This window comes from Cupressus sempervirens, chromosome 3 (assembly GCF_028749045.1).
Source record: "Cupressus sempervirens isolate cs-2001-9-10 chromosome 3, ASM2874904v1, whole genome shotgun sequence".
Classification (NCBI taxonomy): domain Eukaryota; kingdom Viridiplantae; phylum Streptophyta; class Pinopsida; order Cupressales; family Cupressaceae; genus Cupressus; species Cupressus sempervirens.
The window spans coordinates 117692578-117711773 of record NC_143120.1 but is presented as its reverse complement, the minus strand read 5'-3'; the positions used below and the strand labels follow the sequence as shown (position 1 = coordinate 117711773).

The 19196-nt window shown below is 36.4% G+C and overlaps 1 protein-coding gene across 20 annotated transcripts in view; it reads left to right on the top strand.

Moving 5' to 3' along the window:
• The window catches only part of LOC149565049 (phosphatidate cytidylyltransferase 4, chloroplastic-like), a 146873-nt gene that overhangs the window by 66718 nt on the left and 60959 nt on the right, over positions 1–19196 (top strand). For all 20 annotated transcript variants that reach the window (XM_089818597.1, XM_089818586.1, XM_089818598.1 and 17 more), the window contains one exon: positions 49–173. In XM_089818597.1, the coding sequence (XP_089674723.1) occupies positions 49–173 (125 nt within the window). The remainder of the gene's footprint in view (positions 1–48; positions 174–19196) is intronic.

The following is a 19196-nucleotide window of genomic DNA, read 5'->3' as shown; positions in this document are numbered from 1 at the left end:
AGGAGGACAGGAATATAATTTTCTGAACTTTCTCATGTTGTCCTGCAGAAATAGGAGCATTATGGCCAGTAATGCTTGGTGGTCAGGCACAATGGACTGTGGGTCTTGTGGCAACTTTGATGTCTTTTAGCAGCATCATTGCGGCAGATACAGGAGCATTCCTTGGAGGAAAGGTAATCACAACTCCAAAGATAGTTCATGCATTTTTTTTCTTTGGGAGATTAGTAAATTTATATTGAATACTATTGGGTCTGTCATCTAAAAGCAATGCATATTGATTCAACATGGATGTGCCAGATAGGGTTCTTTACTGGAAACTGATAACAGAACGTGTTCTAGTAAAAAATACGCAAAATAAGGCAGGGTAGATGCTCCTCAGAAGTCCAGGATAGTACAAAGTTAATTACATGAAATATGATTGTTGGAAAATGTATTTTCCCAGATGTGATATGATTCAAGAATCCCAACTTAGTTTGATCATGAGTGCAATAAAACATGTTTAATGTCTTGCTGTGGTAAAACCTTGGCCGTGGTAATCGTGAGGTGAGACCAGCAAGTTTGTGACACAGACTGTTCAATTAATTCTGCACCCTTTTTGCTTGATTCTAATGTCAGGAATAGTGCCGATCCTTATTAATAAAGCTTCTTATCTTTTGTATCAATGAAACTAAAACCTTCTCAAAAGGATAAATTGTTAAGTTTTGCGAAATTAAATGATAAACAGCATAACAGATACAACTTACACCAGAAGTTACCCTGGGAAGACCCTTCCTAGAATGAAGGGTAAAACCCAGCCACACAACCAAATATGACTTTATTGAAAATAAAATGTTCAAATGTACATGGCTTTTCACTTGATGCGAAATATATAACAAAATAGAGAGACTCTTCACAAAACAATCCAAGGTCTCTTGAATATCCGAAAGCATGACTTTTTCGTATTTCCATTCCTCAACACATGCCGTATAACATGTCTTTATATTCAATATTACAATTGTTATCATAAATGTCCTTTTCAGCTGAAGGTGACCATAACAATAATAACACCCATATTTCTAGAGATAAAGATCTCCATTGCAGCTACAATCCTCAACATAAATAACATACTCATCCAAAAATTGAGGATCACAACAAAAGGACCTCCTTCATCATGATCTAAATTCTTGTTTCTGCTGAACCTGTTAGCATTATTTATTATTTTTTGTAAATAAATAGTAAATTCTCAAGTAAAGCTCTCATTATCATGGGTTAATGAACAAAAGGACCTCCTTCATCATGATCTAAATTGTTGTTTCTGCTGAACCTGTTAGCATTATTTAATATTATTTTGTAAATAAATAGTAAATTCTCAAGTAAAGCTCTCATTATCGTGGGTTAATGATTGGTGGATAATTATTGCGATTATTTCAAAACTGAGAGTACAAATAAAACAGGGCAACTCAAAATTTTCTCTTAGAATTGGGTGAAAACAATTTAGAAGTTACTGAATTGCAATTAAGGTTTCGTATGGGCATGTGGGTATCTGTGAATTTTTTTTGGGGATTAGGTAAGTTTAGTTATTTTCGTACAAAAAATATATAACTTCAAATATATGAATATTTCTTATTTCCAACCTAGAAGCAGGAATACAAAATGTTGTGCACATGCTAAACAAGTATCATAGATATCACCAATATTACATAAACAAGACTGATTCCACATTAATTTGTCAAATTTAAATGTCATTATAGATTTAATATTCAATATAGTTGTAGTCTTCATTATGACCATCATCATCATCATCATTGTTAACATTAAAAGATAAAGATATATTAGAAGGTTGCAAGCTTAGTGCAATGCTGTGATACCTTTGATAAGTGATCTAAGTATATTTAATAGTTTTATGGCATTCACTTGAGATTGTCCATTTCCAAAGATCACTACATGGCGAGTTCTATAGTGGAGAGAGCAGTGATTGTCATGTCATGATCATGAGGTAAAAACCAAGACACATCTGACATATTTAAAACTATGAAGTCTAGTTTGCTTGCTTGGCACCTTGGTTCGTCTAAGGTTCAAATTGGTTCTTGGTTTGGGTTTGCTTTGTCTGTGGGTTCAAACAAGCTTCCAACCTAGGTAGACTGGTTAGTCTAGGTCAAACCCAGGTCAAACCAAAGCAGACCTAGGCAGAGTAAACATGAACCAGGCATATTTCCATTGAGAAGCATTGCAATTTAGGGCAGACAACAATTATTACAGAATTTGGATAAGAATAGGGGGATGATAGCTGAAGAATCCCGGGGGAGAAGGGAGTACAATCATGCGGGAGGTGACCAAGGTATGGATGATGCATGTGGGTCTGGAGACTCACGCGTGGCCTAGAGTGCAAGTGAGGCATTGAAATGCATCGAAGAAAGAGACACTCCATTCTAGTCTGATACACATGGTGTCTACTGACCAAGAATGACGGATAACATTTCAGAGAAGCAAAACCTCCCCAAATTTAGATGGGATGAATTGAAGGACCCTATACACCATTATAAGAGTTGTGTGACAATATGGGAAGCCAATGGAGAAGATGATGATGATTACTGATTGCAAGCATTTCATGCCACATTATAGGGAGTTGCTATTGACTGGTACACAAACATCTACCAAGAGGGAGTAAGGCAACATGGAACAATTGGAAGAGAACATTTGAAGAAGAATTTAAACTGTTAAGAGATGACAACAAAATAATTGGAGAAATGTATAACATGAAGTGAGGAAAAAATGAGATCATATGGGTTTACAATCGTAGGCTCAAAGAGCTGCTTGGCAAGTTGGAAAATCAGCCAATTGATGGGTTGAAGAAGAGATGGGTCATTGAAGGGTTGATTCCCTCATTGCAGGAAAAAATGAAGGTGATGCCCCATCCTTATACTTCAACACCTACAATTGGGCAATGGATATTGAGAGAGAAATAAATGTCTTGAGGGAAAAAGAAGGCCAACAAGTATGATGACAATAAATATGAGAGCATTGATCCTAGAAGCCCTACAAAGGGACGTGATACCAGTGAGGGCAGAAAAATAATTGCCAATGTAGAGAGTTGTGATGCACTGACTGCAAAGTTGAAGGCCTCATGAAAGCTAATTGTCCAAAGAAATTGTTTTGTGACATCTATCAAGTATTGGGACATTCCATTTAGGAATGACTATACAACTTGAATACTAGTGGCAAGGAGCACATAAGTGCTCTTTGCCTAATGGGAGTAGGTGAATTCACCTACCAAGGGAAAAAACAACACATGTCTTGCAAACTCCAATGTCTTGCAAGGTCGATATCATAACAACCAACAAGTGAAAAACAACACACGTAGAAGTAGAACCCTGTACAACTTGAAGGGTTGACCTATGATTCAATGCTGAAGGTGTAATAAGTGGGGAAACTTCACGTGAACTATTCTATCAAATAGAGTAATGGGGGTTTTGTTGAAGATATTAGCTTCGGTTAGATAATTGTGAATCACTAAGATTGATATAAATATGTGCATGTTATATATCAATATACCTTGTATATTGATATATACATACATACACAATTAATAGTTAAATTTATATCATTATACCAATCTTATTGATGAATTGAATTACCATTTACAAATTTGATTGAATCATTATGCATTTGTTCCAAGTATATATATTTGAGATTATCAATCTACATTGTTAAGTCAATCTTATTATTATTTGGAGAATATCGATCTAGTCGATATTAGAAATCTATATAGTTGCCATCGATTATAATTGGATTTTTGAGTGATTAGATTTACATTTGATCAAGGAGCATTCTTCACCAAAGATAACAAACATATCATAATTATAATCTAAGTTGCACGGGTACCTCCCCCCCCTTCAAACCAAGGTAAGTTTGAACCGGTTCGAAGTTCAGGTTCGGTTCAAACTTGGTTTGACCAGGGTGCGATTTTTTCACTCCTAGTTCGAACTAGGTGTTGGTTCCCAAAACCGCAGATTGGAATCCTATGAGTCTTGCCAACTCGATACTGGGATATCCAACTTGTTATGGTCAACTTGACGGGATTGATTGATGCGATCCAAATCCCATGCGCTTCTGGCTCTGCAAAGCCAAGTCGGGTGTACTTAATCCTAAACAAAACACTTAAGCCCATGATGCTTATAGTAAATCGATTAGAATGCGAATGCGATGAAAGTTTTCCTAACAACAAGAAGTACAGAAAACTTTAAACTTGTGAATAACAAATTAATAATAATAAATGAATATATGAATGTTTAAAAAAAAGTAAAGATTAATGCAACAAATGAATATATTAATTCTTCAAAGAAAAGATATGATATAATTGCCGGTAGATGGATTGCGAATTATGAAAAATATAAAGACTAGCACCGAAGGGCGATAGAGTCAATATTATAAGTTTAAAACGTACAACTTCATAAAATTCTAGGCACATCAATTATAAACAATTTAGTAATCAAGATGCAACAGATCAAATATATGGATTCAATTTTAAAATAGTCTAAAATGTATTTTAACTCCTATGGTAGGGAGACAAACCAGGAATAGATTTGGAAACAATTAAATATTTCACAATATCTATAATGTTTGATTTTAAAATCCTATAATTGATCTTGTCCACTTATCTATCATATAAATTATTTATAAAATTCAAATAATAATTATAAAGGACGAAACTATATAATATTTTAACTCTAAAGCTTCATGCAAATAAAATACATATTTCTTACTGATCATGCCGGAAATAAAATTGCACTAGAGACACTCCTTATGGATGATCCATCCATTGTAATTTGATCCCAGAAACGCATAAGAATTTATTCAATAATCCACAATCCACTGGCTTAGTTCAAAAAATCATTTCTCCACAATGAGAAAATAATATATCAGGTGTGCTGTAATTTTTTTGGAATTGTATATGTATATGTATATCTTGTTTGATATTACATCTTGTATTTATATATAAGTGAAAGGACACGAGTATGAACAATCGTGCCTTTTCACCGCTCACAGTTATAACTCCATAAGCGAGAATTATAATCGAAGCTCCTTAATGATAGGGATTATAATGTTGGGGATAACAAATTGGTAGTCTTCAGAACGACGTCATGCTACAGGATGGAAGCACCGTTTGGAGAATTCAACACATCATCCGACCTTCATTCCACGCTTACTCCCTAAACTCTGCTGTCGTGCATATTTTGAATGGTACTCAATCATATTTAATCAAACTCCCAAAGGTGTATATCATTGACCGCTTGTAGTGTATATCATTGACTGCTTGTATGGCTCCTGGCTTCATTTGGACCTGTCCATCAATACGTATTTCTTTTGGTGTTCGATTTGGAAATATTTGCATCTTCTCTAACCACCACAGCCACTTCCAGCCATGCCATATTGGGGCAGATATTAATTTTCTGAAACTTGCTATCACCCTTGAGTATAATATCTTTGATGTCGCAAATCATTACCTGTCTAGCCATGGATGCTTCTGTATTTCTCCATATGCCTGCATCGATAACAAAAAATCAATTAGAAATAAATTTATTAGAGAATGGTTGAAGTCATAAATATATTGTTCATGCTCAGACGGTTCTATGAGATGTGGAAATCAAGAACTCCATCATTCCAACATGCATTCTACTGATAATATTGCATCTCTCCATGTTTTTATGTAGCTTGATGCTTACTTGGTCTGTCCGTTCCAATTCATATTGTCTTGATATAGCTTGCATGGCATATTCTTGCAAATGAGCACTTTCTACTTCCTGTAGAATATCAGAGAGAGCCATTAACGGAGCATATAAATTGTTCCAGATTTATTCCAAGCATGGTTAAACACCTTCAATAAGCAGACTTCACTCTATTCTGCTCTAGCCTTGGATGCAGTGGCATAATGTCCAATATCATTCCTTTTCTGAGATCACCAGCAGTGTCATTGAAACCAAAGAAGTTGATGAAGACACCAGTAATCTGCTGCTTCAGAATCGAGAACTTCAACCCGAGTGAAAAATGACATAGCTTTATATGTACTCAGCAGGACATAGTAAAGAGTTGAGAGTGTCATTCTTTTGTTTGATTGCTTAGACCCCATTCTGCAGTTTCTTATGTCTTCTCGCTACCACTGTATTATATGAGATCACATTTCTTTTGAAGACTTTTCTGAAAAGTTTATTCCAGATTGCGTATGTGTTTTGTGTTTAACATTAGTTTTCTTGTCATTACTGAGATTCTTTATATATTCTTACTCTGGGCAAATATGATTCAGTGCTAGCTCTTTCTCTTAGTTGATGCCTCATTCTTTATATATCTGCACAAGCCAAAACATCACTCTCCTACAGACACAGGAAAGACCATCTTGTAGGTTTACAATTGATGATTTTGATGACTTTGATGTCAATACCATTGTTGATTCTGCTGCTGATCCCATTGGCCTTAGCGCAAGTAATACTAGAGAAGAAGAAGATGAAGAAGAAGAAGATGAATATGAAGAAGAAAATGAAGATTGAAGAACTTAGAACTAAGAATTAAGAACTTAGAACTTAGAATATTAATAGATTTTCATTCCATTAGTTAAACAATGAATGTGAAACAACTACAATGATACTTGAACTTGATATTTTAAATGTTTTGAATCTTTGATGTTGAAGTTGATTAAACTATGTTACTATATGATGATATGATTACTATGATTACAAGTTTAACTGTTTATGGTGTTTTAAAGTTTTTATTGTTTAAATGTGTTTATGCTACTATGCTACATTCTAATTTTAACTCATGCTTCATAAAAAAAAAATATATATATATATATATATATATATATATATATATATATATATATATATATATATATATATATATATATATATATATATATATATATATATATATATATGTTTTTGTACTAACAAACCCAAAATGAACTCAAACCCCTTTTCAAAATTTTGACGAACTTGCGAACCGGTTCTCGAACATTGAACTTGGAACCGAACCCGAACTGGCAACTTAGATTATAATTAATACATGAATTGGTATGTATAAGCACCGATCTGATTTGTTATTGATTTGGATTAGCATATGTTATGAAGAGGCACAATGATGAATAGACATGTTGCCACTGATTATAATTGGATTTTTGAGCGATTAGTTTACATTTGATCAAGGAGCATTCTTCACTGAAGATAACAAACAGATCATAATTATAATTAATGCACGAATTGGTATGTATAAGCACCGATCTGATTTGTTATTGATTTGGATTAGCATATGTTATGAAGAGGCACAATGATGAATATATATGTGTCTTCTTTGGAGGAGACATGCCTATTCACCATCGTTCCCTTCTAAAAAGTATATATACTGAAATCGGATCGATATGCTAAGTACCAAAATCAATTAGTGCAAAGAAATATGGAGATCGATCACAATATTTATATTCAAAAATCAGTGATACAAATCTGAAACAATATATATCTTCCATATTTAAGAGAAAATATTGTCTTGTTCATATTACAACCTGTAAGTAAGATATAGAAATTGGTAAAGAATTACATTCTGAAAATTGAAAAGACATACATAGTTCAAATATGTAAGAAATCTGTCGGTGTAAATAAGTATTAACTATTTACTCTTTACTTAAGTTTAAATAAGTATTTACTATTTACACTTTACTTAAGTTTACTTAGGTTAATGCATTATTTTATTATTTATTTAGGTGAGACACTTAGGAGTTTGTGTACTCTCATGAGTTGTCATGTTGACAACATAGAAGTATGCAACTCTAATTCAGCACATGGTGTCTATAACACTGGAGTTTGCATCATTTACTGAGTTGTCATTTAGACAACACAGTTATTCGCACTCCCATTTTAGCACATGTTGTCTACCACATTATTTTGCATGCTACACCTTTGTAGGCTTATCCTCTCATCATCGGTTACTCCCGTGCTTAATGAAGGATAACCTGTATTTGGTGGACATGTGCTTGGTTGTATGACTTATCATGTTGCTGACTTCTATGTATTCTAGAAGCTCTCGAGAGGCCTTTATATATAGGCACTCCTAGTGTACTTTCATATGAAATATTGAATGAATATATCATCATTTTGATCATACTCTCTCTTTAGTCTACTGTTGTGCTTGTGTTTGAGTTCCTTGGTCTTGGGTGAATTCTGCCCTAAGGCAAATTCTTACATGGTATCAGAGCTCGGGGAGATTCTCTACACATAGCTGTTCGAGACTGTTTATCCTTCAGCACCTCGACCAAAATCCAGAGAATTTGCAGAAATTGGGAGCGTCTAGAGTCAAATTTGACCTTGCCCTTGCGTACGGAACGTCAATTCGGTGAAGATTGACTATAAATTTGCCTATGCTAGGTAAAGTTGATCGTGAGGCAAATTTTTTTTGCAAATCGGCACCCGAAGGCACTGATTTGCAAACTGGGTATGGTCATTTTCAGATCTATTTACTTGTTTCAGATCTAAATTTAATTAATTCTTTGCATTATTTTTTGATTTGGGTATTTTTGATTTTTTTTTTTTAGCCCAGTTGGGCTAGTAGAGAAATTTTTTTAGCAGAACCGGGTAGTCAGACCTCGGCCTTGCAATTTGGTGGAAGGGAATATTCCTTAATCAGGCAGGGTTCATCAATTTAATTGGCATCAGACTGAACATATCAAGCCGTCCGTACTGGAAATCTCTATCGCACAGAATCCGACAAATTTCCCACAGAATCCGACGAGCAGGACCAGACTAGTTTGGGCAATATCCTCCACCGGCGGGCCTGCTTTATTATTTTTACTCCGCGACTGAAGGTTTAAATAAACCTTAATACTTACCATTCCCACCAATGTGGGATAAATGGTAAGAATCTCGACGAAACACTGGCGACGAAACCACAATATCCAACTCCTGCGACTTAACAGCTTCGGCAACGGATTTAAGATTCTGGCACCGCTTCGAAAGGAACCCGGCTCAGTGAATAAAACCGGTGACCCTTCTCCCCTGCTGTGCAGTGTGCCACGCGGCCTCTTTTAATTGGTTCACCTCAGCGCCTAGCGTACGTAGAGACCACCTCAGCCACATCAAATCAGCATAGTCACCAGCCTTGTCAGCAGACAATACGCCACACAAGTAGGCACGTGGATTTTCCGTACAGTCAATATGCTAATGTTATCATCTGTATTGCTGACATCATCACAGGCTGAGTTTTCGCTGATGTCATCCAGCTCTTGAGCCTAATTTGACGGCCATTTGACTGTCATCACAGGGCAAAATAGAACTGTTTCAATAGTCATATGACTGTCAAATTCGACCCTGTCTTTTGCTGATCCAACCCTTCTCCAAAGTGATTTTTGATTTTGTAGTCCGACTTTGGGAGGCCATATCTCAATCATCTGGACTCCAAATTAGGTGTGATTTTATTTGAAATTGGGTAGAATTTCCTAAATTTTTTAGTGGTGCAGCTCTTTTCTGGTTTTGGTGCACAGATTTGTCAGAAATTGCATCTTTTGGTGACTGTACCTGTCTAATCTTGCATTTTGCAACTTCAAATGCTACGTATGGGCTCATTTGGACACGAAAACAGGTTCTGTTTTCTTTGAAAGTGTGTTATTTTTCGTCTACTTTCCAAATCTGCAATCAGATTATAGGGTTGTGTGGACAAAAGTGTCATTTTCAGAATTAGGTGTTTTTTTGCATTGTAATACTTTGACATATCTTTAGAATTGTTGTATATCTGAGATACATTGTAATGTTCCAGTTTTGAACTCGACAAGGAGGTTGTAAAAAGCAAAATCAGAAGTCTACTAAGGCGAAAATTGGCAAGTGGCTATTGTAATCACACTACATATAAAGTGCCCAAAAGCACCCTTTTTGGGGTGGTTTCTTGATTTAGTGAAAAGAGGGAGTGTTTTTGTTGTTGTGTTCTTTTTTGTAGTTTTCTTTCATTTTTTGCATGATGGGACATTTTAAGTTTCCAAAATTAACTCCACATAACTATGCTACATGGTCCATTAAAATGTGTTGTCATTTAATGCATAAAGGAGTTTCTCAATATGTAGACGGTACCCTTCCTAAACCAACAGGTGATCAAATATCTACCAGTGAAATAACTGATTGGCAAACAATGGATAGGAAAGCCCTAGGTGATATTTGTTTGGGAGTTGATGACAGGATCATTTATCAGATTCAAAAGTCTCGTACATCCAAGGAAGCTTGGGATACCCTCCAAAACCCATATGGGAAAGTGTCCGAGGAAGATATTTTCAAAATTGAAGATGAGCTTGTCTCCTTAGATCCTAAGTCATTTGATTCCATACAAGATTTCATCATTAAGGTGAATGAACTAAGGACAAAGGTTACTGATTGTGGGAGTCCTATCAAAGATGACAGATTGATCTATCTTATTCATAACAAGCTGCCATCTGAGTACTCCACATTTGTTTCTACTTATAACACCTCAAAGACTACATTAGGGTCGGCCTATCAGAAAGTCTTTTTTGATGATTATGTTGATCTGTTGGATAAAGAAGAAAAGAAGTTGAAATAAATGGGGATTCTCAATTCGCTAAAGTCTAAGGCATTGGTAGCAAATAATGAGGGTTCTCAAAGTTCAGCTGGGCAATCTTCAAATAAAGGAAAAGGCAAGAATAAGAAATGGAAGACCAACAAATCAGAGGATGCAGAAAAGACAACACCACAATCAAATCAACAAGACAAGTCTTCAAATTCAAATAAGAAGGGGTACAATAACAAGGACAAGAAAAAGTGTGCTTATTGCAAGAAATTGGGTCATGAAGAACATGAGTGTTATCATAAGAAGATTGATGAGTTGACCTCTATCATGAAGAAACATAATGTTCCACTGCCTAATGCTTATAAAGAGAAAGGAACTTCTTCAAATTCAAAGGGCAAAGGACAAGCACTCATGGCAAATTCAAATTCTTCAAAGGAATGGATTCTTGACTGAGGTGCCTGATATCATATGGGTTCTTCGAAGGAGGATTTTTCTTCAATGAAGCAATCAAAGGTATCGCACATCTTTGTGGGAGATGATACAAAAATGGAAGTTGAAGGGAAAGGAAATGTGGAGATGGAAAATGGAGAGTTCAAAGATGTTCTTTATGTTCGAAACCTAAGTTCTAATCTCCTCTCAATTTACCAAATCACTCACCTCGGAGATGGTCATAAAGTTGAGTTCCTTCCTGACTTAGTAAAGGTGCATAGTCTAAAAGATGATTCAGTGGTTGCAGTGGGGAAAGCTAATAATGTCAAAAGGTTGTATTCTTTCTCCCACTTTGTGCCCAAGTCTCCTTCACAAGCCTTGTTGACTCAATCAAATTCACACATCCAATTATGGCATGAGCAGTTTGGTCATCTTACCTTCCGCTATCTTCAGCAACTTTGCACAAACAAAATGGTCAAAGGTCTACCTACAATCAACTTTTTCCAAGGTGAATGTTCAACAGGTACAGTAGATATGCATCTAGAGGAGAAGTTACATAAAGGGAAGTCTTCAAGAGCACCATTTGTTCTTTAGTTGGTTCACATGGTACTAGCAGGTCCTTTTGCAGTGACATCAGTCAACCAGGGTCGCTACACGCTTGCTTTCATTGATGACTTTTAAAGGTATACTTGGGTCTACTTTCTTCATAACTAGAACAAAGTGCTGGACAAATTTCTAGCCTTCAAGACTCATGTTGAACAGATTTCAAGGAAAGCCATCAAAGTTCTAAGGATGGACAATGAAAGCAGATCTGTGGACAAAAAGCTTAAAGACTTTTGCAAACTTGAGTGAATTGATCTTCAGAATCCACCAGCATTCAGTCGCCACAAGACAAATGTTGCAGCATTGAGGATTAGAACTCTTATGTCAATGGCAAGTTGCATGATACAAGCCAAGTGTCTAGATCCATCGCCTGAAGTCGAAGCAATTAGTAGTGCCACTCACATTCTTAATCGGTCTCCTCATCCAGCCTTAGATGGCAAGACTCCTTTTGAGGCATGGTGTGGTAGAAAACCATTGTGACACACTTCAGAGTCATCGGTTGTCCTGCATGGGCAAATAGATCTTCCAGGGGATGCAAGGCACCACCACCTTAGCCTTGTACTTTCATTGGATATGAAGACGGTGTGAAGGCATACAGACTTATGGACCCTGAGACACATCAGATTTTTGTGGAGAAGGATGTACACTTTGAGGAAAGTTCACCAAGCTTGTCCTTTAATCCTCTCTGCACATCATACAGTGTGGAAACTGATAGTGACACCAGCGATAATGCTTTAACAGATTCAGACACATGGGGTTCTATTGACAGTTGCAGCGAGAGGTCATGACATCAGAATAGTCCACATGCATATATCGCCACAGTGATAGGTCCACCAAAAGCAGGGTACACCCAGTCTTCCAGCTTCAGCACCAGAGGATGACTACATAGTAGATATTTCAAGTTTGTTTGTGGAGTCATACATAGCGTATTTGGAGGACATCATTGATGATGTACATCTTTTTGATGGAGAAGATCCTTCTATAGTTGTTGCGAGGGCTCACTCTAACCCTCATGTCTATTCTCTACATGATCGATCTGCATAGGTTGATGTGATTGTGGATACTTATGTACAACAGTTGTAGGAGGTCTCTTTATCAGTTGCGGAGACAGTATATTCTTTGGGACAAGTTCTACATTCATCCTTCACAGGGATAGTTGAATAGGTTTCAGAGACATCAGTGATCATCGGGATTCTTTCGACACACAGCGGAAGCATCTCATTTGTACCTTCGGCATTGTTTCTTCCAAAGGGGAGGAATACCATTCTGCAGTCTTCGATCAGCTTCTACATCGGAGCAGTCACTGGTCGGCATTCTTCTTTGGGGGGGGGGGGGTGAGACTATCCTGTCTCTCTTCTTGTTCTCACATTTCTCTATTGTATATACTTGATGTATGTTGTAATGGGGGGGTCTTGATTACTCCATCCATCCATGCATCTTCTCATCTCTCTTTTTGGGGGAGGGTTTTTCCCATGAGGTTTTCCCTCTTTCTCCGCTTTATGAGAGATTGCATTTTATTTGGGTACCTAACATGGCCTAGTAGCTGGGACCCATCATGCATTGCATCCTAGATTTTGTGAACTTAAGCGCATTCCCCTAAGTTGTACTTAAGGGGGGGTGTTGGTGTAAATAAATATTTAATATTTACACTTTACTTAAGTTTAAATAAGTATTTACTATTTACACTTTACTTAAGTTTACTTAGGTTAATGCATTATTTTATTATATTGCATTATTTTATTATTTATTTAGGTGAGACACTTAGGGGTTTGTGTACTCTCACGAGTTGTCATGTTTGTTGGAAGATATTTGGTCCATCCTTGTGGACAATGTTACTCAATAACTCCTATCGAGTAATATTTTATTTCTTCTTCAATATATGCTCTTGGCAGAAAGCATTGTGTGTTTTTTGTGTTGTGGGTCCTAGTCACTTTTTTCAAATGATTTAAATATTGATCATTTTTCTTAAGATCGAGGGCTTAGATCTTTTTGCATGTTTGCAAGGGAAGAGAGGTTTGTTTACAAAGGTGTGCAAGCCGAAAAATGTTGTGTTTTTGACTTTTTACATTTTTACAAGGGAATAAATGTTTGCTTGTAAAGGTGCGTATGTCAAAAATGTTGTGTGTTTTCGTGCTTGCATAAATTTTTTACTGGTGGCTGAGACACAACCCGAGAGCAATATATTTAATGGTAAATTGCATTTTTTTGGTTTGACATGGGACAAAAAGACTTTTCTTTCCTATGTTGCCTCTTGCAAAGGGTAAATGTATGACTTTCTTGACTGCAAGGGCATTTATTGGCCCATTTCCTTTCATTTCATGGATCCAATATGCGTAGAAATCAGATTTGTTCTGATTTATTCTACCTGGGTTGTCTCTTCCTTCTTCAAAGTTCTTTCATCTCTGGGTTGTTTGTTGTGACTTCATGATCATATGTATGCGTGAGATCAGATTTCATCTGATATTTCTTCACTTGCAAGTCTGTAACTTACTCCAGTTTGGTTGGAGTTCAAACTCAATTGCTGTAATCTGAGTTATGCTTGATCTCTTTAAAGGTGGTCTTGTACATATTTTTAGGGGTTCTTCTCTGGTTTATTGCAGCAGCACTGTGCTCTGCAACTGTAACTTCCGTTTTCCTTGTATAAATAAAACTTTCAGTTTTACCTTTTCTCTCTCATATTCAATTGTATGTGCGTATTAATTGCCTTATACTAAATGTTTATGTCTTATTTTTTAAAGTATGTATGTTGCTTCTAGTATGCTTATGAATGCTATATAAGTGAACACATCTTCCTTGTAGCATCTAATTAGTTCTGATTTGCGTATAATCTTATAGGAAATAAGAATAGAGTTGAGAGTTGTGTATGCTTTGAGGATTTGATTGATGTAGTGCAGTACTATGCAGAGAGTGCAACCAAGTTTCATTCTGGTGCATCACCTCCTTTCTCTTTTAGCGTTTAAGTTTCATGCATTCCTCTCCCTTTTCCCTCAAAGTTCTAGTTAGGTGCATCTTGATTGTAAGGAAACTAACCTTCTTCGGAGACTAAACGCAAAGCGCAAGTCCCACACTTGGAGGTTGTTTCCATGTTACACAAGGCTACTTGAGGATCATACCTCAAGCATGGGTGCAAACTTTTGTGTCAACAATTTTTGGCATGCCTGTTTGGACACAATTACAACTACATAAGTCCTCTGGTTAGCTAGTTCAATCTCTATTCATTGAGCATTTGGGGTTTTCCTGAATGACATCAGCCTTTGGAGGCATTCAATCAAACATCATGGTGACTCTAGGTGCAATCTACTAGTTTCAAATAGACTAAGTTCTGGTATGTATAAAGATCATTATTGATCTTTTGTGATTTTAATTTTTCCTATAAAATCTTTTATATGAGTGCTTTATCATGGTTCCATTTCATAGAAATGATTACTATTCTCCTCCATATCATGAAAATACTTCCTCTTAGCCCTTCTACTATCAATGTCAGCCTGACCCACAACTTGGTTATTACCAACATTTCCAGATGCAAGATTTATGGAATATGTGGTCATAAATTAAGTTAGAAGTGTATGCAAACTCCTTTTTGAGCCCAATTTCCTCTGCAACACCAAGCAGCCAACTTGCTCAATTTGCTAGCCACCTTGCTTCATCTTTCTCAAATGAGATTAATTGTATAAGGAAAATGTGGTTGGAATTCCATAGGCAACAAGAATACGAGGATATGGTTTCCCGGACCTATTCTCATGAGCAAAAACTAATGAGAAATATGTGTGTTAGGCTTGTCCTCAACAACAAGAGCCAGATTATGCGGCTTTTGTTCATTCTTCGAAAGGGTTTGTGCAAAGAGTTTAGTTTGAGGTAGACCTTACAAGAAGGTTAACTATTGTCGAGGAGGAGAGAAGGTTCAAGCTTACTGAAAAGCAAACAGTTGATGAAAATAGGGCCTAGAAGAAAAATATCCATCTTTAGACAGAGCAATCCTCCCCAAATTGCCATTTCAAGCTGCCTAGATCTTGAGTCTACACCTCAAGCACCTCCTCAACTCAATCATTATGAGCCTCCCTTTATTTTTTGCCCCTTCTTCGTTAATCTTGATAAGGTGAATATACATTTTCCCACATTAGAGATGGTTCCACAGCAACCAAAAGAAGAAGAGATAGTACTACAACAAGAGATGAAGGAGGAAACAAGCCAAGGCTTCCCATGTGCAAGAATATTTACCATCTCAACCTTCTATACCTATTTCCTTTCACTCTTGAAGGGTGGTTTGGTTGTATGGACTATTGATGGTCCTAACATGACATTTTGGGAGAGTAAAACAAAGTTAAAAAGTTACCATGGGAGGAGTTGCAACATGTTGTTTGTGAGCCTTCACCTAGGCTTGGGGAGGACATAGATGTGGAGATTAGACATAAGGAAGAGGACCCAATACTCTTGTTTGAAGAACTTCCCTCTTTCGTGGAGGAAGAGAAGAAAGATGAGGTTGTTCCTATGTTTGAGGAACAAATATTGGCTTTTGAGCCTTTACAAGAATCAGAGGATCCGCTACAAGAGCAGAGAGGAAGATCAATTGTATTCAAGAGGAAGATTTGGTCTTAATTTTATGATACATTGATGGTTCCCCTTCACCAAGTGCCACCACTCTTGGCTCAATTTAATTAATTAGAATAGCTATCTAATATTATCATATTATATTAAAATTTATTAATATAATAATTATATTGTAGCAATAAATATTACTATTATATTATAATAATATTAAATAATTAATTAATGTCTCAAATAATACTTTGTATTATTTGAGACATCATTGTGAATCAGCGTCCTGAAGATAATCTTCAACAACAATAATAAGTCAATATGCAAATAAATCATTGTTTCACAAGTTACAACAATAGTATAAAACGTAAATGATAATAATAGTAGTATAAATCAGTTTAGCAACATTATAACAATACTCTCAAACATCAAAACCATGGTGCTGTAATATAAATATCCAATTCAACATACCTCAAACATGTACCTGGAAGTCTCAAACATATATAATAGGCTATAGGCACAACACATGAGACTAAGCCTCATTTCTAGCTATCAATATCCAGAGGCTCATAGTCATTAAGTCACCATCTCTCTCTGGTAGAAGTGGATCATCCATTGGCCACTCGACTAGTCTTGGTTGCACCTCCTTCATTTGAATTTTATCATTTGTGTACAAGAATTCGACCTTGTGGGTTCACATTGCCGCTTTAGCAAAAATAATTTAAAAAATGGTAATTTATTTATTTTTAATGCCAAAAATTCATTCAAAGTATAGTTAACATTTTGTTTTTGTTTTGAGAACGGATTGGGGACTTTTTGGGTGTACGGCTAGGCGTTTTGGGGATGACTAGCTATGCGTTAATGTTAGGAGATGATTCCTTTCTGTAGTTTTTTGGAATTGGGGCTGCTGGGGGGCATCCCGTTTTTGTCCCACTATCCCTGAAATGTTTCGAGAACATAAACAAGTCGCTTGGCGAGTAGAAACTTGTCCCTGTGTAGAATAAATTTAAACCTGAACACTTGTTCTTCAACCACACATTCTTGCGTCAAACACTTGACCTCCACTAAGGTTCCCAATTCTAAACCCCATGCTAAGAACATTGAAATGAAATCAACATTCATTGAGTGTCTATGTTCCATTTTCATAAATTCTTCCACAAGGAAAAATATCCAAGATTGCGAAAAAAGGGAGTCATAAAATTTAATGGCTCCCTTCAAGCTTTTTTCTTGAAATGTGGCCCAAAAATGCCAGTTGCTATTGTGAAATTTATTTCCATGCCTCTAACTACCCTTTCTCTATTCTATCCTCCCACTTCCAAAACTCTCTTTGCAAAAATTATGGGACCTACCCAATATAAAGCCGTTTTAGCTCATGAATAAGTTTCCCACTATAATGTCCTCCGCATCAAATGTCCCATCGATGTTCAAACACTCACATCAATGTTGACAAATTTACATTGGAACTGTTCTTTCATACCATCTCAAATCCTCATATTTCTCCCAAAGATCTGCATTTATTTCTCCATTGAATGACACTGCCCACTTGAACAGGGTGGTCGTCACATCATTCCTGATCGGTATACATATGAAACTTCAAAGGCTTGAATTGATTTTAAAAAATTACTAGTAGATATAATAAACTTATCAAAATTCCATGCAAGTGCCTTTCCTTGCACCAATGCATTTACTATTACCATTGAGTCTCCTCTCTCAATAAAGCTGGTTCCAATGCTGCCTGAGGTTCTGTAAGATCATTTGTTCCTTCCTTGATCTTTTTTGTTCCTCTAACAATTATGTTTCTCATGGAGTTTCTTGCCACAAATCCTACCCCAAAAGTTTTTAGGTTTCCCTTACATGCCTTGTCAATATATACCTTGATCCAACCTTTGTCGAGAGATTCCCCCTATTATGAAGTAATTGGTAAATTCTTCCTTGTTATTAACAAAGACCAAAAGGTCAACATATACAAAAGAATAAAATGATGTTTCCTTAGGAAACGATCGTAAATAATAGAAACATTCTATTCTAACAAAGAAAGCTAAAAAAGAGAAAGCAAACTAAAGTTAACTAGATATTTACAATAGATTACCATTAACTAATAATAGACTACTATCTATTATCGTAATACCCTCCCTTAATGGTTAATCTATCTAGAACACCAAGCTGTCTTCTGAATTTGACAAACTTATCAAGACCAAGAGGCTTGGTGAGAATGTCTACTTTTGATCTGTGATAGGAACATACTGTAAATCTGTAGTTCCATCTTCAACCAGCTGTTGTATGTAATGACAATGAAAATCCACATGCATGGTTCGTTCATGGAAGACTCAATTTTAGGCTAACTTGATAACGCCTTCGTTATCAACAAACAGAGTAGTCGGTCTTGCTGGTGACATCTGCATATCCCCAAGTATCCGATGAAGCCAAACATCTTCACATCTTGCCTTAACAGTTCCTTTGTATTTGACCTCTGTAGAGGAGAGAGAAATTGCTTGCTGCTTCTTACGGGTCCATGTGACTGCACCAGATCCCAAATTGAACACATATCCAAAAGTTGTCTTTTTGTCATCAATAGAGCTCGTCCAATCTGAATTTGTGAATCCATTGAGTTTAGGATTAGAAGTTCGAGAGTACAGAAGTCCATAATTTGAAGTGCCCTTCCCATAATGAAGGACACGCTTTGCTGCCATCCAATGATCAGCCTTAGGAGTTGTTATAAAGCGTGAAATATAGCTAACTGTGAAGCAGATATCAGGCCTAGTAGCAGAGAGGTAGATGAGGTTGCCTACTAGTTGCCTGTATGTAGTATCATCAATGGAAGGAGAATCAAACTTTGCGGATAACTTGAGACCTTTCTCCATAGGTGTAAATGCAAGCTTGCAATCTTGCATACAAAATTTGTCTAACAGGGCCTTGGCATATTTGGACTGAGAGATGAATATACCAGAAACTGTTGCCAAACTTCAGCACCTAGGAAACAATGCATGAACCCAAGGTCAGTCATATCAGAAGACTGACATAAATTTTGTTTGATTTCTTGAATCAAAGCTGTCGAACTACCAGTGATGATCAAATCATCCACATAAATAACCAGAATGATA